At 49.1% G+C, this 27,838-nt stretch overlaps 2 protein-coding genes across 13 annotated transcripts; one reads left to right on the top strand and one right to left on the bottom strand.

The window, feature by feature from the left end:
* Positions 1 to 538: 538 nt before the first annotated feature.
* Positions 539 to 5,210, bottom strand: C2H10orf95 (chromosome 2 C10orf95 homolog). Its single transcript, XM_081545271.1, has 2 exons — positions 5,081 to 5,210; positions 539 to 4,819 (listed from the first exon to the last, which is right to left on the bottom strand). The coding sequence occupies exon 2, from the start codon at positions 4,763 to 4,765 to the stop codon at positions 4,112 to 4,114; it is 654 nt and encodes a 217-aa protein (XP_081401397.1). The 5' UTR covers positions 4,766 to 4,819; positions 5,081 to 5,210; the 3' UTR covers positions 539 to 4,111.
* Positions 3,847 to 26,695, top strand: SLC68A1 (solute carrier family 68 member 1). 12 transcript variants are annotated; one of them, XM_081545213.1, is made up of 10 exons: positions 12,375 to 12,435; positions 15,266 to 15,410; positions 20,921 to 21,163; positions 21,578 to 21,660; positions 22,119 to 22,313; positions 22,440 to 22,563; positions 23,585 to 23,681; positions 24,244 to 24,415; positions 24,499 to 24,692; positions 25,890 to 26,695. In XM_081545213.1, exons 3-10 carry the CDS (start codon positions 20,996 to 20,998, stop codon positions 26,150 to 26,152), a joined length of 1,296 nt encoding a protein of 431 aa, XP_081401339.1. In that variant the 5' UTR covers positions 12,375 to 12,435; positions 15,266 to 15,410; positions 20,921 to 20,995; the 3' UTR covers positions 26,153 to 26,695. The 12 variants fall into 12 exon arrangements, with proteins under 12 accessions (XP_081401286.1, XP_081401318.1, XP_081401289.1 ...); XM_081545152.1 differs by having other exon boundaries at positions 21,861 to 22,313; XM_081545224.1 differs by having other exon boundaries at positions 12,375 to 14,227.
* The last annotated feature ends 1,143 nt before the right edge of the window (positions 26,696 to 27,838 follow it).

Genomic DNA, 27,838 nt, shown 5'->3' with positions numbered 1-27,838 from the left:
AAGATCATGAATTGCATTTAGTTTTCATGTCTCTTTCATCTCCTTTGAGTTGAAACCTTTGTCTGTTATGACACTGACATTTTTGAACAATTTTCTCTCAATTTAGGTTTATCTTTCCTCATGATTATGCCTTACCACTGAATTTTTGATGTTGTATTTTTTGTTTAACATACCCAAAGCACATGATGTCAATTTGTCTCCATTAAAGAAAAAAATTTAAAGACACTCATTAAAGATGGTAAGAAAAAAAACAGTAAGGAAAAAAAATGGTAAGAAAGATTTTGTTTAAGAGGGACTACTGCAATGGGGTTAAAGTGTTACCCACCACTTTTCCCTATTATACTATTAGGTTACTATTTTCTTCAGGTTACTATTTTAAAATTTGTAATTAATAAATATCTTATTGGAACATATCTGAAACTATATAAATATCAGGTTTGTCATCAAACTTTCACCCATTAGTTTTAGTATCCAGAAATGATTCTCACCTGAATCAATCATTACTGTGATGATTGGGAATGGTAATTTTCTAATTTCATTTTTCCTTCTTCTATAAGGAGAGCTTTCCAGTCACATGTATTTATTTAGTTAATATTAGCATGGACTTAGGGATCCTTATTTTATTCAGTAGGTTATAATCTGTTACTGTGATTATTTGTTTTGATGCTTAAAGTGTCCTTGATTTGGTCAGTGGAAGTCCCTTCAAGGTGGCTCCTTTGTTCTTTTGATATTTTTGAGGAGTCCTTTAATTTCTGGCACAAGTTGTTCCAGGCTCATCTTGTACCTTTCCTGCCACAGCCTTGAAATCAGCCATTTTCCCAAGGGGAGTGGTTCCGTTTTTGGAGAATGGAATTTAGAATCAAAGATCTGGGCACTGGCTGTGCTTGTTGCTACTAGGGTGTCACTGTTCAATGATTCAATCTCTAATTCTAAGGTTTCAGATTCCACAATTTAACACTTGTATCTGTGAACAAAGATGTATATTCAAGGACATTTATTTTCTCATCACTCTCTCAGCTTATTTCTCAAATGCCTCCTAACTGTTCTCCCTATTTCTACAATGGCCCCTCTATAGTCTCTTTTCCACATATCATCCAGAATAATTTTTAAAAAAATCTCATCACATTTCCCTGTGCTCATAATCCTCCTCTAAGAAAAAAATCCAAAATTTTCTACATGGCTTCAAGATGCCACAGGATCCAGCTTCATCTGTAACTTCATTAACTATTACATTCCCACTAACTCACAGGACAAGGACACCCCAGCCAAGGGTGTTTGTACTTGCTTTTCTCCCCCAGCTATTCAAATGGCTTGTAAAGGTCTTTATTAGGTCCCCACTGAAGACTCACCTCTTCTGAGAAGACTTCCCTAAGTATCCTGCTGAAAACAGCACCCCATCACTTATCGCTGTATGACATTGCATTGTATATTCCCCCTTTGCTTATTGTCAGTCTCTATTTCCCTACATTACACCTCTGAAGTAAGGTCTATCGAGGGCAGAGAGTTGTTTATTTATCTCCTAAAGCCCCAGTGCCTAGAATACTGCCCAGCATATGTGGGCTCTCAAATGCCTGTCAAGTGAATGAAGATTACTTTCATTCCTTGGGACTTTGGCATTCACCATACTTTCTTCCTGGCTTCCCCTCACCATTCTCTTTGGGCAGCTAGCTTTTTCATATTCTTTAGGTCTCACCTGAAATGTTTTCCATATGGACAGAAACTGCCATGGCTATCTCATTCACGACTATATCCTCAGGGCCTGCAATACTTCCTGGCAAATAAAAGGCATTCAAGAAATTTGTTGGATGGACTTTTACTAGCTAAAAACTGGAAAGAATCCAAATGCTACAGACTGTTAAAGAATGAGGTAACACCATGTGCAATGGCATAAAACAATGTCCAAGATATACTTAATGTAAAATGCAACAAGCAAAACTGCAATTCCTTTTATGTAGTTAATATGAGGTGCACAGAAAAAAATTGTAAAAAATACTAGATTGGACCTCAGTGATCATTTGGGGGTGATGCGCTCCCCAGGTGGCCCTAGTGGTAAAGGACCCTCCTGCCAATGCAGGAGACATAAGAGACACAGGTTCAATCTCTGGGTCGGGAAGATCCCCTGGAGGAGGATACGGCAACCCATTCCAGTATCCTAGCCTGGAGAATCTCATGGACAGAGGAGCCTGGGGGCTACAGTCCATAGGGTCGCACACAGTTGGACACAACTGAAGCAACTTAGCATGCCCACACAAAATATTAGAACAGATTTTAACTCTCTATTTTATAAATTTCTGTATTGCAAACTACTTTTTAAAAACAAATACTAACCTTTGAGCACTTAGCATATGACAGGTACTGTGGTAAACATTTTGTGTGCAGGATTTCATGCTATCTTCTCAATAATCTTATGAGATAGGTCCTGATACCATCATCCCCATTCGCGATGAGGAAATTGGTTCAGGGACATTTAATAGTTCACTCAAGGTCACACAGCAGACCCAACACACTACAACACCTTCCTGTGTTTCCATAATTTAAAAAAAAAAAAAAAGAAAGGAAAATAAGATGAAACTAGGGGTAACAGTTCAGGATCCAGGTTTTACACAAAAGATGCTAAGCAAATTTGGCTCCCTAGAAACCAGGGCAAAGAGAAAAATATGTTCAATTATGAGATCCCTAGTGCTTCAAAGATAAAAAAGCAAACCACTCATCAGGAGAAACATCTTTACCAAGTGCTGAGGTTTAACAGAACTTCTGCATGAAGCTCATAATTATAGCAGTGTTCAATCAAGTGATCTACAATTTCAGTAACATACCTGTATACCCAGGTATCTGCTGACCAACTACAAATGAAAGTTCACTGAAAGCAATTCCATGAGGAGCCAAATTTATACAGCCTGGGTGTCAGATCTGGTGGTATGGCTAGACCCGTAGTTAAAATTGGATGTGTGGCTTAATCCTCCAGCAAACTCCTAGAATAGTGCACATTCAACCTATTAAAGACTGTTAGCAAGAAGGAGGAGACAAGATACAAATATATGTATGTCTGAGTCCCTTCAATGTTCACCTGAAACTATCACAACATTGTTTATCAGCTATCCCCCAATACAAAAGTTTAAAAACAATCGGTACACAAGATGTGACATTCATCTTAGATTTCAATCCTGGTAAAATTTCCAGGTAGGCTGTGTTAGTTTTACTCTTCTTTAACAGATGAGGAAACTGAGGCTCAGAGAGTCTAGAAAATGTCAGTCAGTTCAGGTCAGTCAGGTCCAACTCTGCAACCCCATGGACTGCAGCATGCCAGGCCTCCCTGTCCATCACCAACTCCGGGAGTTTACCCAAACTCATGTCAAAGCTAGCCCTAAATCTGTGTCTTAGGGATCCCTTCCTCAGCTATGCTTGCCATCCACACCTCAACAAAATAGCTGATGCCCTCAGGATCTCTCTATGGGTGGTGGGCCTCAGGACCTAGGAGAGAGTCGACTTGCACTGGAAGGGAGCTGGTTAGGGGAAAGTGGGGACCAGCGAGTGAGGAAGCACACGTTTCCCACTCTAATCCCTGACACCTTGTACCCCAAAAAGGGAAGTAAGGCTCACATTACATAGGTGAAGAAACCCCACCTCCACCCCCAAACATAAAAACAATCTTAAAGCCTACACTTGACTTCAGTCATTTACCTTTCTTTACAAGCTGGGAATAAGTGGGCCCTCAGCTTGGGGAGTTAGGGGAGATATGCTGGAGAGAAGAAACGAAAAAGGGCACGTGGGGGCTCGTTGCAGGGCAGGGTTCATGGGGAGGAGGTTGGGCAGGGAGGAAACAAAGGGTCCAAGCCCTTCCTCCACCACACGCTCAGGCTTTCCAAGTCCAAGGAGAAGGAAGGAGTAACAGGACACCCACTCAGAGATCTCTATGATCCCTTTTCGCCCTCGCTCTGCCGTCCTGCAAAAACCTGAAATCAAGGAAGAGCAGCAAGCCGGCGGTGGTTAAAAAAAAAAAAGGCAAAAATACAGGTAACAGGTGCACCCAGCCCCAGCGCATAGCTGCGGCGGCAGGAGAGCGGCGCGCCTGCTCACCGTCTCCTGCTGCCGGGCCTCGCGCGCCCTCAGCTCAAGCCTTCCTCTTCTTCCGGCGGCCGCGCTCCACCGCTTCCCCCGCGGGACTGTCGTCCCCGCTGTCGCTGCTGGCCGGCGGCCGCAGGACTCCCCTCTCGACGCGGTACTCGGGCTCGCGCAGGCGCGGCGCGCCCTGCAGCAGGAACTCGCCGCCCCGGTAGGTGACGCGCACGTTGGTGCGCGGGTATGTGCCATACACGCGGCGCAGCTCCCGGCGCACCGAGTCCGGCAGCTCGAGGCGCGGGCTAAGCGTGCGGTCTACGTGGCCCCACCGCAGCTCGGCCTGCACGGTGCCGCCTTCCGGCCACTGCGCCCCGCTCTCGACCGCTGCCCGCCGTGTGGCCGCGGGCGCCTGCAACGATGGCCCCAGGTAGCTGGGCGCGGGGAACGGCGGGCGCAGGGCCGCGGCGTAGGCCGGCGGAAAGGTCCAAAAGGGCGGCGCGACCTCCAGGGGCGCGCCGGTGGCGTGGAAGCAGTGGTATTCCCGCGGAGCAGCCCACTCGCCGGCGCACAGATCCCGGGCCCGGCTGCAGAAGTTATGGGCCTGGATAGGGGGCAGCAGCAGAGGGGCGGGCTGGTAGGTGTAGGTGAGGTGCTGCAGCAGAGGCCAGACGTCCTCCCCAGGCGCTCGGCAGTAGACTGCGTACATGGTCTGAAGTTCAGGCGGCCGGCGTGGTTCCTGGGGCCTTGTCCTGGTTCAGACCTGGAGTAAGGGAGGTGGATGCGCATTGTTCTCGCGTCCACCGCCGACTCTGGTGCCTAGTAACTCAGGCCCTGGTTCACAGCAGGAGCCCCTGCGAGTGTGCCTCTGGCTTTGGGGAACTCTTACTAAGGAATTTGGCTACCAGGTCACCGCTTGTCCTAGGGCTTGACCGAAAGCCCAGGCTCCCAGCAGGCAGGAAGGACTCAAGGCCGTTTGAAGCCCCCAGCCCTGAAATGCTCTTCCAGGTAGCTCCCCACTCACTTGTCTCCTTTAGCCTCGGGGAGCTGGCCTCCAGCCTTTGGAGGAACCAGAGAGATCCAGGAAGCAGGGCTCCTCTCCACCACTTTTCAGTTGATCTGCTGTTCTTCATGCCCTGACTTGGCCACACCTCCTGGTTTCCAGGCAAAGGGAAACACCTTGACCTTGCCCTTGCCAGAAGCCAGCCAGCCCGTGTTTACACTGGGTGAACCTGCTGGAATCATGCTGGCCCCAACTTAGACACAACATCCGTGAGGGCATCCCAGTGCCCTTTGCAATTAGGTTAGCTCTCTGTTATCCACATCCCGTTTTCCCAGTCAGATGGATTGAGTTATCCTAACATTTGAGTTAAGCTCCTCCTTACCAGGCACTGAATCAGGTTGCTTCGTGGTTCAGTCGTGTTCAACTCTTTGAGACCCCATGGACTGCAGCACGCTAGGCTTCCCTGTCTTTCACCATCCCCAGGAGTTTGCTCAGACTCATGTCCATTGAGTCGGTGATGCCATCCAACCATCTCATCCTCGTTCAAGTTGCTTATGAGCATCTAACTTCAACTTTACATCAACCCTAGAAATGAGGTAGTAATAGTTTCCTCACCTTACATAGCAAGAAGCTGCTTGCCTCAGATTTGGTATACAATGAATGTATTCTATGACTGGGGCTTATGTAAATATCTTGTCCAGACTCACACAACTAGTTATGTTAAGGGCAAAGTTCTCAAGACTTGTGCTGTCAGTAATAGCGTAATCGCCGATCTATGCTGGGTCTCCTTTCCCACTATCTGACTGTCCTTCCCTCTGGAATGTTACATAAGAGCTTATAACTTTTTTTCAAAGAACTTCTAATTCGTATTAGCCACACAAAGAAGATGGTGATATCATTCTCATGGAATAGATTAAGGAACCAGAGACTCAGGAAGTTAGGCCACTTTCCTATCTTCTCACAGTCTGTAACTGGCACTGTGGGATTTGAACTCAGTCCAACTGATGCCAAAGCCCAGAAGCAACTTGGGTGAAGCCAGAAAGGTTGCTTCATTCACATGGGGTGAGGACTATCTGAGCTCCAGTCCCCACTGGCTGCAGCTCATACCCTTCTACCTCTCTTCCCCAGTGGAGTGGGTCATAGTTGCTGGATGGTTAAAATGGATACCCTTTCCTAGTTGCTGGGCTGCCAAGCCATCATACTTTCCTTCCTCTTCTGTTGATCTAAGCAGTATCACCACTAACCCCCACAGTTTCTCCTAGATTTTCAGTATCCCTCAGAGCCCAGCTACCCTCTGGGAAGTTCTCCCACACTCAGCCTGGTGATGTCATGTTTATTCCTGACTGCGCCACTCTTTCAAGTCTAATTCAGGCCATTGGCCTAGTGACAACAGCAGCTCGGACTGGTTTAGGTTATCTACCTAACAGTCCCTATCCAACAGCTCCAAGAAGGGAGCCTCTCCCTCTGTCCTCTTTAAGAACTGGTCCCAGGGACTTCCTGGCGGTCCAGTGGTTAAGACTCCCTGTGCTTCCAATGCAGGGGGGCACAGGTTTGATTCCTGGTTGGGGAACTGAGATCTCTCATGCTGTGTGGCCAAAAAAATGAACTGGTCCCAGGACATAGTGGTCTTTGTTGGGGGAGGCCTCACACCCCCATGATGTCCATGGCTTAATCTCTGGGAACTCATTAATATGTTACATTACATGGCAAGGGGGAATTAAGGTTGCAGATGGTATTAAGGTTGTTAGTTAGAAGTCCTTAAAGTAGAGAGGTTATCCTGGATTATCTCGGTTGGTCCAGTGTAATTACAGGAGTCAAATGTGGAAGATGGAGACTCAAGAGTCAGAGTATGTGATACTAGAGAGAGTCAATCAGCTATCACTGGCTTTGAAGATGAAAGAGGGTCATGAGCCTTGTGAGCCAAGGAATGCAGGCAGCCCCAAAGCTGGAAAAGACAAGGAAATGGATTCTTCCCTAGACCCTCCAGAAAGGAATGCAATTCTGCCAATACCTTGATTTTAGTTAATGAGACAGAATTCCAGTCTCCAGAACTGTAAGATAATACATTTGTATTGTTTAAAGCCTCTAAGTCTGTGGTAATTTGTTAGACCATTAGTGGAAAATTAATGTACCTCCCCACTCTATTTATAACTTTGCTCCTTTCTCCCCCATGGGGATCTGGTCACCCTGAGTGGGAGATGAGAGTGTGAGACCAAGCTCAAGTTGAAGCCTGGGACAATGAGAAACCTGTGTTTTAATGTGACATGCTTGCTGAAGACCTCTGCTGGTCTGGGGCGGGGTGTAGTTTTAAGGAAAAATGAGAACCAGGCCAAGTTTCTCAGCATTCATTCACCCTGATTCCAGTAACAGCCTCCAGATTTTTAGGGTTCCACACCTTATCTACTCTTAGGAAAGTGGTTCTGGGGGAGTTGGTTCTAGCCCATCCTTAAATTACCTAGGTGATTTAGAGCTAGACCAATCATCACTGTCATCCCTTTGGCCATAGTGACTAGTTTAGGCTAGCCATGTGACTCAATTTGGGCCAGTGGGAGCCAAGCCCAGGGCTCTGTTCTCTTATTGTGTGGAGGGAAGGACTCTTTCCCCTGGACTGAAATCTGGAAGAATGCAATTCTGGGTCCAAAGGCAATGCTGTCTTAGCATGGAATCGCAGAAGAAGTGGAACCAAAGGTCAGAGGGAGAAATTGAGTCCTGATGACATCGTTTGAATCCTGAACTTTGAAGTTATGTGAGCCATTAAATTCCTTTTTCCCCCTCCAGTTTTTTAGGATATAGTTGGTATACAGCACTGTATAAGTTGAAAGTGTAGAGCATAATGATTTGACTTACATTTATTGTGAAATGATTACCACAATAGGTTTGGTCAACATCCATCATCTCATATAGATACAAAAAAAGTTTATTTTCCTTCTGATGAGAACTCTTTAGGGTCTGCTCTCTTAACAACTTTTAGATATACCATACAGCAGTGTTAACTTTAGTCGTCATGTTGTACTTTACCTCCCTAGTATATATGTATTTTATAACTGGAAGTCTGTATATTTGATCAGCTTTATCCAACTTCCCTCTCACCCCACAATAAATTCCTTTCCTGCTTAATCTAGTTTGAATGGAGTCTTTTTTTGTATATGTAACCAGTTTTGTTTACTTCATGTAAACTTAACTACAAAAGACACAATGAAATGGGCATTTAAAAAATTATACCAAAGCACCATCATGTTAGCCTTTGGAAGATCAAATGTTTATTATACTGTGGAGTGGAGTCTTCTGTTGTTTGCATCAACAATACACCCTGAGTGTTTTTCCCCCAGAATTTATGAAAAACTTCAAAATACAGCAACCTGAGTAGTTTTTGATAAGTGACCCCCATGATCAGAGGCTCTTTTTCAGGCAAAGTAGAGGATGGATTGGGGAGAGAAAGATTGGAAGCCAGTCTTGGAGGAGGTTCACATCCTCGTTTAGGAAAACTGACAACCAGAACAAGAGCAGGGAATGAAAAAGACATGGGAGCGGATTCACCTGGACTTGATTCCAGGTGAATCAACTGCCTGGATGGGCAAAGGTGGATGCACATGTTTTTAGCTTGGTCACCTGGATGGGTAGTCAAGGTGATCCTGGAGATAAGAAACATGAGGGGGTGACAGAAGTTGAGACAATGCTGAATTCTGGTGGGACATTGGAGAAGACTATCTAGCAGCAGTTTTATATTCAGGCTGGAGATAGGAGATGAGTTGGTCATGAAGGAAAGGTAGTAAGTAAAGTTACCAAAGCCGCTGCTGCTACCTTGGCCCGTGTTACATACACTGTGTCATCGTGGATGCCAATTTGTTGGGTTCCACTTATGCCTTTTGAGACAAATTGAGGTATAGTTTATGTATAATATTGTAAGTTTCAGGTGTACAAATAGTGATTCACAATTTTTAAAGGTTATATTCCATTTATAGTTATGATATTTGACTATATGTCCTGTGTTGTAGAGCTTCCCTGGTAGCTCAGACTGTAAAGCGTCTGCCTACAATGAGGGAGACCCGGGTTCGATCCCTGGGTTGTACTATACATTCTTGTAGCTTATTCATTTTACATATAGTAGTTTGTACCTCTTAATCTCTTACCCCTATCTTGCCCTTCCCCTTTTCCCTCTCTCCACTGGTAATTTGTTCTGTATATCTGAGTCTTTCTTTGTATATGCACTAGTTTGTTTTATTTTTAGATTCCACACATAAATGAAATCATACAGTATTTGTTTTTGACTTATTTCACTTAGTATGAAACGTTCCAAGTCCATCCTTGTTGTTGCAAATGGCAATATTTCATTCTTTTTTTATGTTCGAGTAGTATTCCATTGTGTGTGTATGTGTGTGTATTGGGACTTTCTCAATGGCTCAATGGATAAAGAATCTGCCTGTAATGCAGGAGACACAGGAGACTGGAATTCAATCCCTGGGTCAGGAAGATCCCCTGGAGAAGGAAATGACAACCCACTCCAGTATTCTTGCCTGCAAAATCCCATGGACAGAGGAGCCCACGGGCTACAGTGCAAAGGGTCGCAAAGAGTTGAACACGACTGAGCGACTGATCACACAGCATATATATATAGGCTCACATGTTCTTTATCCATTCGTTTGTTGATGAGCACTTAGGTTGCTTCCATATCTTGGCAATTGTAAATAATGCTGCTGTGAACATTGGGGTGCATGTATCTTTGCAAATTAGTGTTTTCATTTTTTTCAAATAAATACCCAGGAGGGAATTGCTGGGTCATATGGTAGTTGTATTCTTAGTTTTTTGAGAAACCTCTATACAGTTTTCCATAGGGCCTGAATGAGTTTATATTGCCATCAACAGGCAGTCTTGGTTTTGAAGTCCTTCTTACCCCATATAGTGTATGGCCTGATGAGTTTAAGTGAATACATGAAAAGAGTATTGAAAATGGAAATTTGGGGGACCCTCTCTCTGACTAGGAAAGCCCTGGAAAAATGTGCCCCAAGGAAGGGGCCTGAGGAGTTGTTAGGTGGGAGGAGACTATGGTGGAACCCAGATGAAAGAGGTTGGAAGCCAAGGGAGGAAAGAATTTCAGGGAGAGTGTGTATCTCTTTCCCACGACCCAAGGACTCTGATACAACTTGAGAGGAGGCGACATGATCTTCAGTTGTACCACATGTCTCCTCCTAGTTATCTCTGTGCCTGACAACTGGGAAGGAAATCAGATATAATCACAAGCCTGGTGCTGACACAAAAGGGTAACTGGTTACACTGTCTATAAAATCAGAGGCTGAGGGAACACGGAGTGTAACTATTGGGTATTAAGTGCAATACAGAGGCCAAAGTCTTCCCTGTAAAACCACATCTAGTTCTCACCCCTTGGCAGCTCAGCCCATTTTTCTGTTCCCCCACTGGATACCCAGGGAGGGCTAAGCCAAGATTCAAGGTTGCTCTGAAATAAAGGTGGATGCATTCCAGAGATGGAATGCCAGAAAGACTTCTTTAGTCAATTTATGGAGGACCTAGTGTATCAGACTCCATATTGAATGCTGCGTTTCCTGCCTTCTCTCACAGCCAGGAAAGCATAGACAGGGATAAGAGGTAGCAATGAGAGAGAAATGGTAGTCTTCCTTCTAGTCATGAGGGCTTTCTAGAACATGAGGGATTTCAGCAATTGCTTGAAATCTTTAGAAGAGAGATGATGCCTATGTGGCCAAGTGGGGAGGATATAGGCGGTAAGAAGAGAGTCTGAAGGGCAGAATTGGGGAGGAGGAAAATGAGACAGACTGGTGGGAGATGGACGCTGGGGGCAAGGTTCATGGGGCCTCTGGGGCTCTCCAGGAACTGGGTGAAGAGACTCTACCCCTGGACACTTAGGCTCTTGGGTTGGACTGTTTGCAACGGGTGTGCCCTTTGCAATGGGTGCCACCCAGGTTGTCAGGATGGAGGATAAGGATAATATTCCTGTTGACAACAAAACTCTTACACCCCTATTTCTCATTTAATGCCCACAAAATCCCTCTAAGGAGTGAAACAGAGAATCACAAAATGATGGTTCCTGTAAAAGAGGTGGTGGAGCCAGGGAACTGAGTCCCAAGTCCCCCAGAAGTCAAAAGTCATGATCATTGCCCCTTATCCCAGGGTAGGGAAACAGCAGGACTGGAATCTGTGCTGTCTGACTGCCTAGAAACCTAAGTAGGCTTACAGGCCTACTGAGAGAAGACATGGGACATCCTCACCAGATTAGACTGAGCAAAACAAAAGTTGATTTTCAGGGCCTGGGAAGGGGTAGGAAGAGGAAAGACTCCCGAGTCAGGAGACCTGTGTTCCAGCTTGTCTGGGCTGCTTGCTTGCTGTGTGAAAGTCATTGAATCTCTCCCCACCTCAGTTTCCTCATCTGTCAAATGGGATAATAGGACCTACCTCCCAGGGATGACAATGTGAGGACTCAACAAGATAATGCATGTAGAGTGTTTAACACAGCACAGGGCACATTCTAAGAGCTCAGTAGCCTTACTATTGTGTGCATGCGTGCTAAGTCACCTCACTTGTGTCCAACTCTGTGAGACTCTATGGGCTGTAGCCCACCAGGCTCCTCTGTTCAAGGGGTTCTCCAGGCAAGAATACTGGAGTGGGTTGTCATGCTCTCCTCCAGGGAACCTTCCCCACCCAGGGATCGAACTCGCGTGTCTTCAGTCTTCTGCATTGGCAGGCGGGTTCTTTACCACTAGCGCCACCCGGGGAAGCCCATATTTTAATTAACAGTACAAGGAGGTTGGGCTGCTTGGTTGCTCTCTCAGGGTCTGGTGTGTGTGACCTGAATCCTGGTACGTGTGACCTGAATCCTGGTGCCCACAGCAGCTCAAGGCAGGCGTGTCCACTCTTGGCTCACAGTCCAGCTTCAGGGAGTCGTAGGTCGTGCCACCGTCCTCTCCTTATCTGTCTCAGCTGTGCATCCAGTCACATCACAAGGCTTGAAGGAAGGCACTGAGCTCTCTTCATTCTCCGAATTAATAGTAAGGAAGGAGGGTGGAGAGGACGGGAAGCTCTTAGAAAAACAGTTGATTTGAACTGAAGTGACATTAAGCCTTCGTGGAGGTGAGAATCAGGAATTCAAGCAACCTGCCCCTTTTTTTTGCTAGCGTGCACATCCTCTGTTTGACCCCTAAGGGCAAAGGCCCATAACAAATATGGCGGCGGCAGCCTCGGGTTCCGGCACCTGCCTACACTGCGGTCCCAGGAGCCGCGTGGAGCCAATCGCTGGGTAGGGGCGGAAGAAGAGGCTGGAGAAGCTGCCGGCGGCCCGCGCGCAGGCGCACTGGCTGGCACCTGGCTCCCGGCAGCCGTGGGATTAGGCTTCGCGTGCCACAATTGCGGTGAGCGGCTGGCCGGCGGCTGGGGCTAGGGGGCAGCGGGCCAGACTGGGGGCCAGTCAGACACAAAGGACACACCGAGGGGTACCGGAGTGCTGTCTGCTCTGGGAGTCCTGGGGGCTGTCTTCGGGTGTTCCTGAAGTGATCTGGTTGTGGGTTGAGAAAGTGCTTGGGTCAGGGTGGGAAAAGCTTGGGCTCAAGGGGTGAGGATGGAATTCTTGCACAGGGGACTCCCTAGAGTCGCCGCCTGCTTCGGGCCGGGATCCATTTCATTAACATAATGGCCTTTAACCCTGGTGATGTAGTAGAACCTATAGGGGAGCTTTAAAAGAACACCGATGCTGGGCCCCATCTCTAGAGATTCCAGTTTATTTAATTGGTCAGGAGTGAGGCTTGGGTCTTGGTATGATTGAGCAGCTCCTCAGCTGATTTTAATGTGCAGACAGGCTGGAGAACCACCACATGGTTCAGCACCATGGTTGATCCCAGACTTCTCTGTGGCTTGGAAGGGGTGGGTGGTCTTGGGGTGAAGTTACTGACCTTCCAAGGAAATGGTCCCAACTCCCAATAGGGTGAAATAGATTTCTAGCCTAAGAAAGAGGATGGGCCCATTAGTCACTGCATGGAAACTGGGCACCCTTCCAGGGTGGGCCTCCCCAACAGCCCTGCCAGGGGTTGTGGGACGACTGAACAGGGAGACAAAGGGGATGTGAAACAGGAAACTCAGCAGACAATTCAAAGGTCACCTTGTTGAAAAAGGACACTCTTAATATTTGCATAGGGTTTTATACCTTTAAAATTCATTTAATACCCCCTAGGGACAGACAGGGAATGGAATTTTTCTACTGCTTTGCAGATGTAGGAATAAACTAGTTAGTGAATAGCTAGTTAGTGAGAAGGTTCAGACTTGACCTAGGGCTCCCAACTCCAAATAATTAGATTTTTTTCCCTCCATACCAATTGCTTCTCATACAGTCTCTGGTCCTTCTGAAGCCCCTCACCCCAGGGGGCCCTGTCTGGCACTCTTGGTTTCCTCTACCAAGTTTATCAGCCCCCTACCCACCATAAACTGGTTCAAAGATCAGGGAGCTACTCTTGTTTCCATGCTTTTCTAGTTATTTCCCAGGAGCCCAATGGGGTGAAGAGGGGAGCATTTTTGAAAGATGCGGTGAGGGGGGATCCTTCTAAAAATCTTTTTCTGTCACCTGGCCACCCCCAGTGGCCCCCACTCCCCTTTCTGTTGTCCTCAGGAGAGTATCTTGTGTGTGGTTTCCAAGCCCTTCCTAATCTCCTGTCTCTCTGTCCTGAGCTCTCTTTCCATATTGTATCAGTTTTCCTTAGCATATGGTGAAAGCTTTATAAATGTTACATTTTGTTATTATCACTGTTCCTCTTTTGTTCACCTCTTGCCTTGCTGTCCATGTTTCACATCAGGTTTTCCCAGGTTGCCTCTTTCTGACTTCCATAGTCGAGCAGAATGAAGAGTTGAGGGGGACAGTGGGATCTGGGGGTGTCACTCCTCCTATGGCTGCTTTTCCCCCCTTGGGCTGGGGATGTCCATATGAGCCTTTTAGGGGCAAATTGACCCACTGGGTATTAATTAAAAGGCCAATATGTGGTGAAGGAGCCTGGTGGAGGCTAGAGGTAGAAATCAGGGGTAGGGCTGACCTGGCCCTGCCCATAAGGAGCTTGGGGGCTGGAGGAGGGTTAGGGAGACCTTTGGATCCTGATACAGACGATTCAGCCAAGGGACCTGAAAAAGGGAGAGAATACCTAACTTGGTGTTATTGAGAAGGTTTGTACCACTGAGCTGGCCCTTTCTCAGATAAGCAGGATTTGATAATGATTGTGGTGGGTGATGGGCAAAGTGATGTGAGAAATGCTGAGGATTTTTCCTTTTTTTGCTCAAAAGCATCTGTTTTGAATCTTGGCTCCAGCACTTAATAGCTCTGTGATTTGGGGCCAGTTACTTATCCTTCAGAGCCTTGGTTTCTTCACTTACAACATAAGGATAGAAATAGTAACAAGTTGTAAGGATTCATGATGATAGGTGTAAAAACCAGGCATATCTTATATGCCTGAGAACTGGTATGTAGTTACATCTAGAGTGTTTTAGGTGGAAGGAACAGCATGAACTAAGGTTGGAGGTGGCATTCAAAAAAGAATTTGGAAGATGGTAGGATATTCCAGGCAATGAGAAGCATCAGTGTTTCGTACTGAAAAGACAACTTCAATCCTGGATTTGGCAGAAGACACTGACTGAAATCCTTTAAAGATCATAAAGCCAAACTTCAGAGAAGTGAAAAAGAAAAAGAATAGTTACATTTTACTGAGGGTCTTCTAAATGCCAGGCGCTAGGCTTGGTGCTTTATATACCTTTATGCATTTCAGCCCCACAGCAATCTAAAAGGTTGGCTTAGATCCTCACTTTATAGAGGAGGAAACTGAGGCCCCGAGGGAGGGAGTGGCTGGCTCAAGGCCGCACAACTGGGACCATACCTGCCATCGTTGTGGGGGATGGGCTGTGGGGCCTCCAGCAGGCTCTCTTTCATGGTGTCAAGGTGAGGGTGGAGTTGGTTGCAGGTTACAGGATATCTCAGTCACGTTATACAGCTAGGCTAGTGTGGGCCCCAAGCTGTTCCTTCCCAAGAGAGGCAGGGCTGTTGCTCTCTGTGGGGGTGGACTGGGGGTGGTGTTTTGTGGAAAGTTTTCACTTTCGTCTCAGGTTCAAAGGATTTGTTAACTAAATAAGCCTCTTGTTATATACGAATAAATAATACCAGTATTTATTAGAGAATTATCTAACTTACTTTTGATATACTACCATTAAAAGAAATGAGAAAGAAACAGCAGAGGATAAGTCACCAAATTGAGTTTTGGCCAACATCCAGACTCAGACAGCGTTTGGAAGTCCCATGACACAGCACATCTGGAGTCCCAGTTGGGAAAAGGTCCCAGGCATCGCTTCTGCTTCGTGGGTGAGATTTCAAAATTGTGGTTCAGAGTTCCCGCTCATAATCCCTGGACGCAGACTGATATCATCATCAGTCTGTGAGCAAAAGCAGCTCTGGTTTTATGTTAATCCTGTAAAACTTGGAAAAAACCTTTACTTGTCATGTAAAACTTGGAATGTTGTTAAGCCTGGGACTTGGTTGGTCAGGCCCTCTCCACAGGGTCAACAATTTCGAGATTTGTCCTATCGTATCTATGGTGTCACAAGGCTTCCACTCACAGCAGGCAGTTAGGGCACTCACAGTCAGGGCAGTGTCCAGGCAGGTTAGAAGCAAGGTCAGAGAGCTGGTCTGCCTTGTCTCTGAAGCCTATACAGGACTATTTATTTAATTTCCCTAACAGGTGGGATTTCCCTGGTGGCTCAATTGGTAAAGAATCTGCCTGCAATGCAGGAGACCCATGTTTGATCCCTGGGTCTGGAAGATCTCTTGGAGAAGGAAGTGGCAACCCATTCCAGTACTCTTGCCTGGGAAATCCCATGAACAGAGGAGCTTGGTGGACTCTAGTCTATAGGGCTGCAAGAGTCAGAAACAACTTAGCATCTAAACCACCACCAAGTGGGGAGGGCTAGCAGAGGAAGAAATTCCTGATGGAGCAATACAGTCTAGAAGAGAAACCATTGAGTGACCCTGTATACTCCTCCTGCAGCTCACTTTCCTGGGCAAAGGCTTACCTGGGCAGGGTACTTTGCCTCTAGATCTAGTCCATGGTTTACGGGTTTGTCTCTGGTACCCCTGAACATTGTATATGCTCCTGCTTCTTGCAGGCCCTCCTCCTCTGACTTCACCTCTTGTGCCTTTTTTTCCCCTCAAACTCCCTTGCCACAAGAAGGACCTGATTACCTGCATATTCCCCTGCTCTTACTCTGATCTAAGTGAGCCTAAGGAAAAGCCAGTTCCTCGGCATATTTTTGTCAGTGCTCTGGGGCTTACTAATACTCCCTTTGTTTGTTGGTGATCAGTCACTAAGTCATGTCCAACTCTTTTCGACCCCATGGACTGCAGCATGCCAGGCTTCCCTGTCCTTCACTATCTCCTGGAGTTCTGGAGTTTGCTCAAACTCATGTCCATTGAACCTGTGATGTTTTCCAACCATCTCATCCTCTTGCCTCCTTCTCCTGCGCTTAGTCTTTCCCAGCATCAGGGTCTTTACCAATGAGTCGGGTCTTGGCATCAGGTTGCCAAAGTATTGAAGCTTTAGCATCAGTCCTTCCAATAGATATTCAGGGTTTATATCCTTTAGGATTGACTAGAATTGATACTTCCAAATTGTGATACTGGAGAAGACTCTAGAGAGTTCTTTGGACTGCAAGGAGGTTGAACCAGTCAATCTTCCCTGCATTCCTGTAAAGATAGGCACTGTTACTTTCATTTTGCAGGTGAGGAAACCAAGGTTCAGACAGGCTCAGACCTTACCTGTGGGTGCAGTTAGTAGGAAGTGCAGTTGAGACTTAAAACCAGGCTCTTCCGATGGCAAAAGTCATACTTTTTCCATCTCACCACACTTTGAGGTTTTCCCCTACTGTTGTCCCAGTGTGGGTGCAGGGAGCTGGCGGCTGGCAGCTGAGGACGTTGCCTATAGAGTCCACCTTCTCCAGTAACTAGGGCAGGTCATTGGACACCTGGGTAGGGGTGCCAGGAGGCTTCACTCCCTTTGGACAAAGGCTTTTGAGGTGAGGGAGGGGAGTTCTGAAAGGCCCTGGGGAATCAGAGGAGGTGACCTGAGTTAAGGGTAAAAGCAGAAGCATACATTGTGCTTTATAGGCCCAAAGCACCTTTAGATTAATCCCCATCTCATCCTGGTGTCGTGGATATGGATGGTCTGGGAGGCTTGATAGTGATTGTGAAGTTCCGGTGCTCACTGCACTTACTGTGCTCACTGTGTTGAAGTATTTTCTCATTGACTGCTGACCCTAGCCTTAGGAATGTTGGCTTCATTGTGCAATTCAGGAAACAGGCGTGGAGGGGTTAACCAAATTGCTGCAGGTCACATGGGTAGGAAGTGGGAGAGTTGGACCTTTGGAGACCTCCACTTGTGCCTTCTTTCCACTACATTGCTTGGGAAAGTGCCAAGGAAACTTTCAGGGTGATGGATATATTCCTGATCTCAACTGTGACAGTTTCACAGGCATACACATGCCAAAACTGATCAGACTATACACTTTGAATATGTGCAGATTATTATTATCTAGAGAAAGGTTCTTTTTTCCATTCTCTTTTGTTTGGCTGTACCACGTGGCTTGCAGGATCTCAGTTCTCCAGTCAGGAATTAAAACCAGGCCATGGCAGTGAAAGCCTGGAGTCCTAACCCCTAGGCCAGCAGAGACCTCTCCATTGTGCAGATTACTGTATGTCAGTTGTACCTCAATAAGGCTGTGGGAAAAAAAAATATTTCCCACCAAATGCTTCTTCAGGGGCTTAAAGGCCCCACAGATATTGTCCTGCTTTCAGACAAGGGGGGATTCTTTTGGCCAGGGAGAGATTCTCACAGACTTAGCAGCTGCTTTCAGGAAGTTCGGGCTTCCCAGGTGGTGCTAGTGGTAAAGAACCCGCCTGCCAATGCAGGAGTTGTAAGAGACGCAGGTTCAGTCCCTGGGTTGGGAAGATTCCCCTGGAGGAGGGCATGGCAACCCTCTCCAGTATTCTAGCCTGGAGAATCCCCATGGACAGAGGAACTTGGCAGGCTACAGTCCAAAGGATCTCACGAGTCAGACACGACTGAAGTGACTTAGCATGCATGCATTCAGGTAGTTTTGGCCACTCCTCCTCCTCCCTCCATCACTAAGATGTGGACTGGCACAAAGCTGGCACAGGGGTGGGAGGCTGCATACTGACCTCTTGAGTGACCACCTCAGCTTCCAGTGAGCCTGAGAGAGATCCTGTGAGAGTCTCTCCTTGTTTTCCCCACAGAGCCTCTATCTCCCCAGCCAGTCACTCCCACAGCAAGGGTGGCTGAGTCCAGAGACGTAGGTGGATGGTGAGGACACAGGCCCCATGCTGGCGAACTCCACCGTCAGGTTGGAGTGTGGGCAGGCAGGAGAATGTGTGCAGGGCTGGAGGCACAGTGAGGGACAAGGAATTGGAGGTCTAATGGCCATGGTACCTGAGGGACAGGTGAGATGGAGACGAAGAGATAGGGAGGGCGCTTCTGGTAGCAGGGGCCCTTGAGAACAAAGGCCTGGCCAGAGAAGATGGAGACTTGAAGGTCCATGGGAAGCTGGGCTGGACTGGCCGGGAGAGGCTGGACATGGAAGCAGAGCCCTGGGGACTCATGCAGCAAGAACAGGGCCTGTGGGGAACGGGCCACCACTTAGAGACTGGGCCTGAGTTGGTTCTCCAGGGCCTGACTCTAATGGGGAAACAGGAGTTTCTGTTCTGCATATGTGTGTGCAAGCATGCGGACATGTAAATGAGGCCTGTGGGTAGGCTGGAGGGTGGAAATCCAGCATCGGGGCATCAGCAGGGTCATGCGCCCTCTGGAGGGAGCCTCTAGGAAAGCATCCTTCCTTGCCTCCGCCTGGCTGTCTTGTGCTACCTGCAATTCTTTGTGTTCTCTGGCTCATAGCTGCATCACTCAGATTTCTGCCTTAATCTTCACATGGCTGTCTTCCCTTTCTCTGTGTCTGTGTCCAGATTTCTCTCTCCTTATGAGGACAGCGGAGAAGGCAATGGCACCCCACTCCAGTACTCTTGCCTGGAAAATCCCATGGACAGAGGAGCCTGGTAGGCTACAGTCCATGGGGTCGCTAAGAGTCGGACACGACTGAGCTACTTTGCTTTCACTTTTCCCTTTCATGTGCTGGAGAAGGAAATGGCAACCCACTCCAGTATTCTTGCCTGGAGAATCCCAGGGACGGCGGAGCCTGGTGGGCTGCCGTCTGTGGGGTCGCACAGAATCGGACACGACTGAAGCGACTTAGCAGCAGCAGCAGCAGTACAAGGACAGCAGTCCTTAGGTTAGGACTCACCTCAATTCAGGCCTCATCTTAACATGGCTACATCTGTAAAGCTCTTTCCAAATAAGATCACACTAACAGGTGCTGGGGGTTAGGACTTGAACCTATCTCTTTGGGGCTAATTCAACTAGCTACAGGGAGTCTGAGAGAAGAAAGCCCCCATAGCTTCCCTCTGGTGGGGGGATGGGGTGGTGGTGGTCAGACAAGCACACATGGGATTATTTTTCTGAAAAGAGAACAACAACTTTGAATCTAAAAAAAGAGACAGATAGACTTAATGCCTGGCTGCTTAAAGTGTGGTCATGGCCCAGCAGCATCGGTACTCCCTGAGAGCCTGTTAGAAATGCAGAATCTCAGATTCCGCTGCACACCTGTGGAGGTAAAAATCTACATTTGAACAAGTCCCCAGGTGATGTGGAAGCACATTACAGTATGAGAACTGCTGCTGTAATAAGAATTGGATTTTTATTTTCTTTTAAATCCGTGGTCAGTCTAGCCTGCTGGTCTCTGCATGAGCTGGCCTGGTCTGGAGCAGGCACGTGTGTTGTCCTTTGTTCTCTCTTTCATGTAACACATCCTTGAGTTTCTCTCCTGTGTATTGACACTGCCTACGTACTTTACCTTTGTGGAGAGCATCAGGCTTGTTGAGCCAGTCCCTTTGTTGTGTTCCTGGGCTGTGTCCAACTTTTGGCTGTTTTTAGATGTTGCTGCCATGAACAACTCTGTACATGTTCTCTTGGGGTTAGTTCCTTGAGGTGGGGTTTCTGGAATCAAAGTGCATGGGCAGTTGTGGACTCTTATCATATCTTATCACTCTTATATCCTGTGAAACCTGACATCACAGCAGATCTCTCCATTCTACCCAGCACCCCACAGTAATCCAATTTGGGAGGTCAAGTGGCAAAAAAAAAAGGCTTTGGAGCCAGACAGGCCAGGGTTCAAATCTACTTTTATGCTGTGTGACATTGGACAAATGACTTAACCATCTCTGAGCTTGAGGTTGCTCTTCTATAATATTGTAACAGTGCTGTAAACTTTGTATGGGTTTTATAAAGATGATAATGATACCACCAACATCCATTTATTGAGCACTTTCTGTGAGTTACCTCACTTAATCCTTTTATTCTTCTGAGTAGCCATGATCATCCACTTTTCCGTTTTCCAGAAGAGAAAACTGAGGCTGGGGTTAACTAGCTTGCCTAAGATTCTACTGTAGGCACAGTGTGTGCCCAGGTCCAGGGCTGTCAGGTTGGAGAGTATGGATGAAAGAAGATGCCCTAGCATGCGACCTGACTCTGCATTTGCTGGCTGTCTGCCTTCTCTTCCCACACCTTTATCAGTTTCCTTTTACTCCCTAGTAGTGGTATGTAGTCCAGCATTGTTTTAGCTGGTGATTCCCATTGGCGATTCCCCAGTTTTGTTTTATGTGCAAACTTTCTGCCAGTGAGAAGACTCAGAGGTATGGGGCTAGGAGCAGGGCTGGCTCTGATCCCTGCAGTTAACTGGCTCCTTCTTCCCCAGGAACAAGTATGGCCAGACTGTCCATGGCCATGAGTGCGCCTCAGTGCTCCTGGGGCTGAGGCTGGGCTGGCCGCCATGGGGCTGGGTAGACCCTGGGCCTGGCTGCTGGGCCTGCCCACGGCTGTGGTCTATGGCTCCCTGGCCCTCTTTGTCTCTGTCCTGCACAACGTGTTCCTGCTTTACTACGTGGACACCTTTGTCTCAGTGTACAAGATCGACAAAGCTGCCTTCTGGGTTGGAGAGGTAGGCCAGCGCTGGGGCAGTCAGGCGGGGTGGGAGCCGGGCAGATGGCAGGATAGGGTCCCACCCAGCCAGGAGCAGAGGGTAAGCTGGCTTGCCGACCAAGATTCAGCAAGAAAAGGTAGAGCTGGAGGCCTCAGTGGAGATTATGCCAACTCTCCCGTCCTCTGTCCTGCGAGCCAGGCACTGTATGCCCATTTATAATACACTCACATGTATTTATCAGCGGGGCCCTGGATGGTAGGAGTTTGATGGGGGCAGTGGCTGTGGGTTATGGCAGAGGGACTGACCTGAGCACAGGTTTCCAGGCAGGAGAGCTGGCATCATCTCTGAGGGGTGACGAGCAGGCTTGGGTGGGGAAAGCCCTGGAGAGGAGGCTGCCTGGAGCCCACCTGCCCGTCTCCCCTCTGCCCACAGACGGTGTTTCTCCTCTGGAACAGTCTCAACGACCCCCTCTTCGGCTGGCTGAGTGACCGTCGGTTCCTCAGCTCCCAACCCCGGTTTGTTTCCCGGGGATGGCTCAGGACCGGTCCTCTCCCACCTCCCCCTCCCCAGGGCTGGAGGACTGCCACCTGTGTGTGGGGTGGGGAAAGAAAGGGAGACCACTGCCAGCCGTTGGCTGGGCCTTCTCATTTCCCGAGTTCAGGCGGGGAGTGGGGCCTGCCAGGGCATCTCCCAACAGCCCCCCTCTCCCTGGCAGGTCAGGCGCTGGGCTCTCCTCAAGGGCCGTGGTGCTGGCACGGGTGCGGGCACTGGGCTGGCACGGGCCGCTGCTGGCACTGTCGTTCCTGGCGTTCTGGGTGCCCTGGGCGCCTGCTGGGCTGCAGTTCTTGCTGTGCCTGTGCCTCTATGACGGCTTCCTGACGCTCGTAGACCTGCACCATCATGCCTTGCTGGCCGACCTGGCCCTCTCAGCCCACGACCGCACCCACCTCAACTTCTACTGCTCCCTCTTCAGTGCAGCTGGCTCCCTGTCTGTCTTTGCCTCCTACGCCTTCTGGAACAAAGAGGACTTCTCTTCCTTCCGCGCCTTCTGCCTGGCACTGGCCACTGGCTCCGGGCTGGGCTTTGCAGGGGCCGCACGGCTGCTGAGGCGGCGGGTTGAGGCGGCCAGCAGGGAGCCGGGGTGCCCAGCCATGGCTGTGGATGGCAGGTGAGTGGCCAGCACTCTGCTGGGCTTGACTGCCATGCTGGGGCTCCTGGCTGATGGATGGCTGCCTGGGGTGGGGGGTGGCTCTGGCCCAGCCTAAGCTGTTCTTGATTCCCCTCTGCCCTGTAGCCTGTGTGAAGAAGAGCTGCTTGTGGGCGGTGAGGAGGCAGGTAGCATCACCTTGGGCCAGTACCTCCGGCAGCTGGCACGCCACCGGAACTTCCTATGGTTCGTGGGCATGGACCTGGTGCAGGTATGGGAGCAATGCCCATTTGTAGGATGGTTGCGAATGCCTTACTCAAGGGAATGGCCTTCCCAGAAGCCGGGAAATCAGTTCTGGCCTTGCTTGAGGATGGCTGAGCGGCTGAATGGCAGGAATACAAGTTGGGTAGTTACAGACTTGGATTCTTGCTGCATCTGAGCTAACTCCCCATGTGATCTTAGGCCGGTCTCATTCTTTTGGGGTAGCCATGTTCTCACCTGCAACGTGAGGATAGGAAAGAGAGGTGCTCCCTTGGGGAACATTTTTTTGGCCACTCTGCGGGGCATATGTGGGCTTCCCTGATGGCTCAGTGGGTAAAGAATGTGCCTGCAATGCAGAAGACACAGGAGACGTGGGTTCAATCTCTGGGTCAGGAAGATCCCCTGGAGTAGGAAATGGCAACCCACGCCAGTATTCCTGTCTGGAAAATTCCATGGACAGAGGAGCCTGATGGGCTATAGTCCATGGGGTCCCAAAGAGTCAGGCACGACTGAGCGACTAAGCACGCACAATGCTTAGAACACTTTTGTATAATTGTATTTTTGCAGGGCATGTGGGATATTAGTTCCCCAACCAGGGATCAAAACCACACCCCCTGCACTGGAAGTAGAGAGTTTAAATCACTGGAACACCAGGGAAGTCCCTGAGGACTCTTTTTAAAACACCACAGGCCCGACCTAGAACACATGTAGTATATAAGCCAGAAACAAATGTAGAAACAAATTACTTTTATGTCATTAAGCTTGTTTTAGCATTGATAAGTTTTGTAAGAGAAAGCTTTCAGTTGTTTTAATGGTGATGTTATCATTCCTTCTAACTTTTATAGATAAGCATAGGAATTTGGTTTTAGGTTTTGTCCTGGTATGTTCCATGTTGAAGGACATGGGACTAGAGGCCGCTCTGGCTCCTGCTGCTGCCCAACCCCCTGCACCCCCTGCTGTTGGTTTTCCCTCTGTTCCTGGCTCCCCTTCACTCTGCCTCCCCAGCCTCCTTAGTGTCCTGTTGGTTGCAGGTCTTCCACTGCCACTTCAACAGCAACTTCTTTCCCCTCTTCCTGGAGCATCTGTTGTCAGACCACATCTCCCTCTCCACGGGCTCCTTCCTGTTGGGTGAGTGGGTGCCTTGTGCTGGCCGGAAGGACAGAGGCTTGCACCCCAGAACCCCTAGACTGACTGCAGATACAGCCACCTCCCAGCTGGGGCCCAGGTGGCAGAGGGCAGAATCTGCACTGGGGTTGCACCTCCAGCCCCCACCCCCACCCCCACTCTTTTCCGGGGGAAGGGAGGGAGCTTCTGTGAGTCTGAGTGGGTAGGGTTGCCCTCATGGTCCTCTTGGTAGTCACGCCACCTAGCGGTAATGCGGCACAGTAGCTTGTTCACAAGGGACGACTACTGACAGGCCTAGGAATGTGTCTTGACTGTGCTTCTTCACTGTGTGGCCTTGGGTGTGTTTTATATAATCTCTTTGGGTCTCCATTTATCTGTAAGGTAGGGATAGTACTTACCTTAAAGGGTTTCGAGAACTAAATAAAAGGATGTGGAAACTCTTAGCACAGCACCTGGACCTCGTCAGTGCTGAATCAGTGCAAACTTTGATTTCTGATGGTTAAAACGTGGGCAGTTGTGGAGATTGTGGCAGCACCCCTTCACAAGGCCACGTTCCCTTCCCCAGGCATCTCCTATGTCGCTCCCCACCTCAACAACCTCTACTTCCTGCCCCTGTGCCGGCGCTGGGGTGTTTACGCCGTGGTGCGGGGGCTCTTCCTGCTCAAGCTGGGCCTGAGTCTGCTTATGCTGTTGGCTGGCCCTGACCACCCTGGCCTGCTCTGCCTCTTCATTGCCAGGTAGGCCCTGCCCCTCCCTCGCTCCCACACCTGTGTCCCCCCCACCCCCCACTTCATTCTTATCCATTCTCTCTTGCCGGCAGCAACCGTGTTTTCACTGAGGGAACCTGTAAGCTGTTGACCTTGGTGGTCACAGACCTGGTGGATGAGGACCTGGTGCTGAATCACCGCAAGCAGGCAGCCTCGGCGCTTCTCTTTGGCATGGTGGCCCTGGTGACCAAGCCAGGCCAGACCTTCGCTCCGCTGCTGGGCACCTGGCTGCTCTGCTTCTACACAGGTGAGGGCCCAGGGGCTGGCATGGTGCTCGAGGCTCCAGGGAGCACAAAATACCTGGTGTACCTGCTGATGAGCCTGGGACCTGGGTCAAGTGAAGCAGAGAGAATGACAACCAGCCATGACAGAGGCTGGGCCTGGGCCGCCCCTGGCTGCCACCCCTCCTCTGCCTGTCCCTATGTGGGCAGAGGAACTGGGTTCCATTCTTTCAATAGTTCATTCATTCTTCATTCAGCAAATATGTATGGGATACCTTGTCTGCCAGGTGCTGTTCTAGGTGCCTCTAGGGAGAGAGATAACAAAATAAGACAGAGAAGGTCTTTGCCATCATGGAGCTTATATTCTGTGTTGGGTTGGGGGTGGGGTTGGCACTAAACAGCTAAACAAGAGAAGAGCAGGCAGTGATAAATGCACTGGTAAAAGTATCACTGTGGCTAAGAAGCTACTCTTTGTGGTCCAGAAGGACCCTGAGGAGATGGTACCCAGGATGTGAACTGAATCGTGAGGATTTAGTCTAGAAAGATCTCAGCAAATCACAGACAGGCAGAAAAGAAAGTACAGGAGCCCAGGTTATCAGGAATGGTTTGGATTGGCATTTCCTCCTCTGGGGGATCTTCCTGACCCAGGGATCGAACCCCAGTCTCTTGCATCTTCTGCACTGGCAGATGGGTTCTTTACCACTGCACCACCAGGGAAGCCCAGGAGTGGTTTGGAGATGGAGCTGAAAAAGTGAAGAGGGCTCTGTAGATCAGGGCAGGGTTTGGATTTTATTCTCAGTGCAGCGCTTGGGAAGGTTTTAAGTAGGGCAATGGCCTAGTCTGATTTACATTTTTTAAAGTTCGCTCTGTCTGCTTTTTGGAGAGTGGACTGTAGGGGGGCTGTGGCAAAAGCGACGGAGGCTTGGAGCAGGTGGTGCCGGGGGTTGAAAAGAAGTGTTTGGTTTGGGCTGTGTTTTGGAGTTGGGGGAGGTGAAGGATTGACTCTGGGGGAGTGGTGAAGCTAATTGAGGACTCTAGGAAGACTTCGGTTATTGGGGGGTTAGTGGTGCCATTCCACAAGAAGGAAGAACAGGGGAGAAGCAAGTTTGGGTGCGGAATTGAGAGTTGGGGTTTGGACGTGTCCATGTGACATCTGAGATGAGGCACTGTGGACTTTGGAGGCCAGGACTGACCTGTTCTTTCTGTGGGCGCTCTTGTCCTAGGTCATGATCTCTTCCAGCAGCGCCCCCTGACCCCTGTGGGGAGTGCCCAGCCCTGGCCAGAGCCCCCGGCTCCACCCCCGGCACAGGCCCCCACACTCCGCCAGGGCTGCTTCTACCTGCTGGTGCTGGTGCCCATCACCTGTGCTCTGCTGCAGCTGTTCACCTGGTCCCAGTTCACGCTGCATGGGAGACGCCTGCGCATGGTCAAAGCCCAGCGCCAGAATCTGTCACGGGCCCAAACCCTGGACGTTAAGCTGGTGTGAGGGGAGTCCAAAGCCACCCCGTTGAGGATACTACCTGTAGCCTTGGGGGGGCCAGCCCTGTGTCCTGCTCTTCCGCCTCCCTGGGGTCCTGCCTGGAGGACAGATGGCAGAGTGGGAGCACCTGGGGCTGAGCCGGAGTGTCACTGGGGTCTTAAGTTCCTGCTTGGCTGTCTGGCCCAGCTTGGGCAAGGGCTGGGCCGTGTGTGTGCTCAGGGACCTGCTTCCTCCTGTAAAGCAGAAGGAAGAAGAGGACCGAGAAGGGTGGGGCCTGCCCTGTGGTCACATGGGGTTGCTATGGGTACGGAGGCCATTTCTCCTACCTGGCCGGGGCTGGCGCCCTGTGCGGACTCCGGAACCACTTTTGCCCAGTCAAGACTGGGAGTCCTACCTGCCCCTTCCAGTGGTTTCTCTCAGAATTCTCTGTTTCAGCCACACCTGGAGTAGCATGCCCCAGCTGCTGCAGGGCACCCCCAAACCCCAGCTGACCTCTCGATGAGGTTTATCTCATCACAGACTGATTAAAGTCAGTCATTTCTATTTCCATTCCTGAAGTCTATGCTGTACATGGGAGTGGTGGGTTGGAGAACAGGATTCCTTAACAAGAGCAGCCTGAGAACATTTTCAAAGATGAGTTGGGTAGGGCAGAGGGGGACGCTGCATCAGGTTCACTGAAGTAGTGGGGAGAGCCTGCAAACCAGTAGCCTCATGGACCCCTGGGAGCCAAACAACTTTCAGGCCTGTGGTCGTAGCCCCAGTGTATTTCCCATGTACCACTGCTGGAGGTGGTGGGCAAGGAGTGGCCACTTCTAAGCTAGAGATCCTTAACCTTGGAGTTGCTGGGATCTTCCCAAGATGACTTTTTAAATAATTTTTCTTTACCGTGCGACTGGGACTAGAAACCTCGGCTTTAGGCCAGTGTTTCTCAGTCTGGGCTCTACAGATATTTGGGGCTGGGGAGTTCTTTATTGTGGACGGGCTCTGCCTACTAGATGTCGGTAGCATCTCTCCCCAGTCATGACGACCAAACACCTTCAGACATTGCCAAATGTGTCCTGAGAGGCAAACTGACCTTAATTGGGAACCACTGCCCTAGACCAGTGGTTATTTGAAGGTCTGCATCACAGTTAAGAATGTAGTCTAGTGCTATATTGCCTGGGTTCAAATTCTAGCTAACAAAGGGCAGATTTGGGAGAAATTACATAATCTCTCTGTGGCTCTGTTTTGTCATCTGTAAAGTAACAAACATATTTGCATTTTACAGTTGTTGTGAGAATCAAATGGTTAACACTTGTAAAGTGCCTAGCAATTCCCACCCCTAACTGCTCAAGTATACAGGTTTAAAATGGAGAAGTGATTAATCAGAATATCTGAGCGTAGACCCCGGGAACTGAGTTTTAATAAGCTCCTGACTTCAGAGATGTGAAAAGCTGGCCTCTCATTGCAGGTGGAGTCTCATCCATGGGCTTGGGCATGTGTACAGGGCGTGGACTCAGTTCCTGGCCTGGTCTTTGGGCTTCTTTGTCAACAGCTTCTTTGCATCCACCTGACAGGCTGGGACTTGGGTGAACGTCTGGCCAAGTCTGGCTGGTGCAACAGTGCCCTCTAGAGGACAGACCAGGCCCAGTCTCAGGGCCCACAGCTCCTCCCTCCTCCCACCCTGCAACTGACTACAGACAGAGGCCCAGC

Source organism: Giraffa tippelskirchi, chromosome 2, assembly GCF_054371585.1.
Source record: "Giraffa tippelskirchi isolate mGirTip1 chromosome 2, T2T-mGirTip1v1.2.pri, whole genome shotgun sequence".
Classification (NCBI taxonomy): domain Eukaryota; kingdom Metazoa; phylum Chordata; class Mammalia; order Artiodactyla; family Giraffidae; genus Giraffa; species Giraffa tippelskirchi.
Note: the sequence above shows the minus strand (reverse complement) of the source record. Positions and strands in the feature narration are given on the sequence as shown.

Excerpts from the sequence above, each read along its gene's own strand:
- SLC68A1 (XM_081545160.1), top strand. The coding sequence starts at position 20,996 with ATGGGGCTGGGTAGACCCTGGGCCTGGCTGCTGGGCCTGCCCACGGCT. Across the intron at positions 21,164-21,577 it reads CTGCCTTCTGGGTTGGAGAG|ACGGTGTTTCTCCTCTGGAA; the intron begins GTAGGCCAGCGC and ends CTCTGCCCACAG. Across the intron at positions 23,682-24,243 it reads CACGGGCTCCTTCCTGTTGG|GCATCTCCTATGTCGCTCCC; the intron begins GTGAGTGGGTGC and ends TCCCTTCCCCAG.
- C2H10orf95 (XM_081545271.1), bottom strand. The coding sequence starts at position 4,765 with ATGTACGCAGTCTACTGCCGAGCGCCTGGGGAGGACGTCTGGCCTCTG.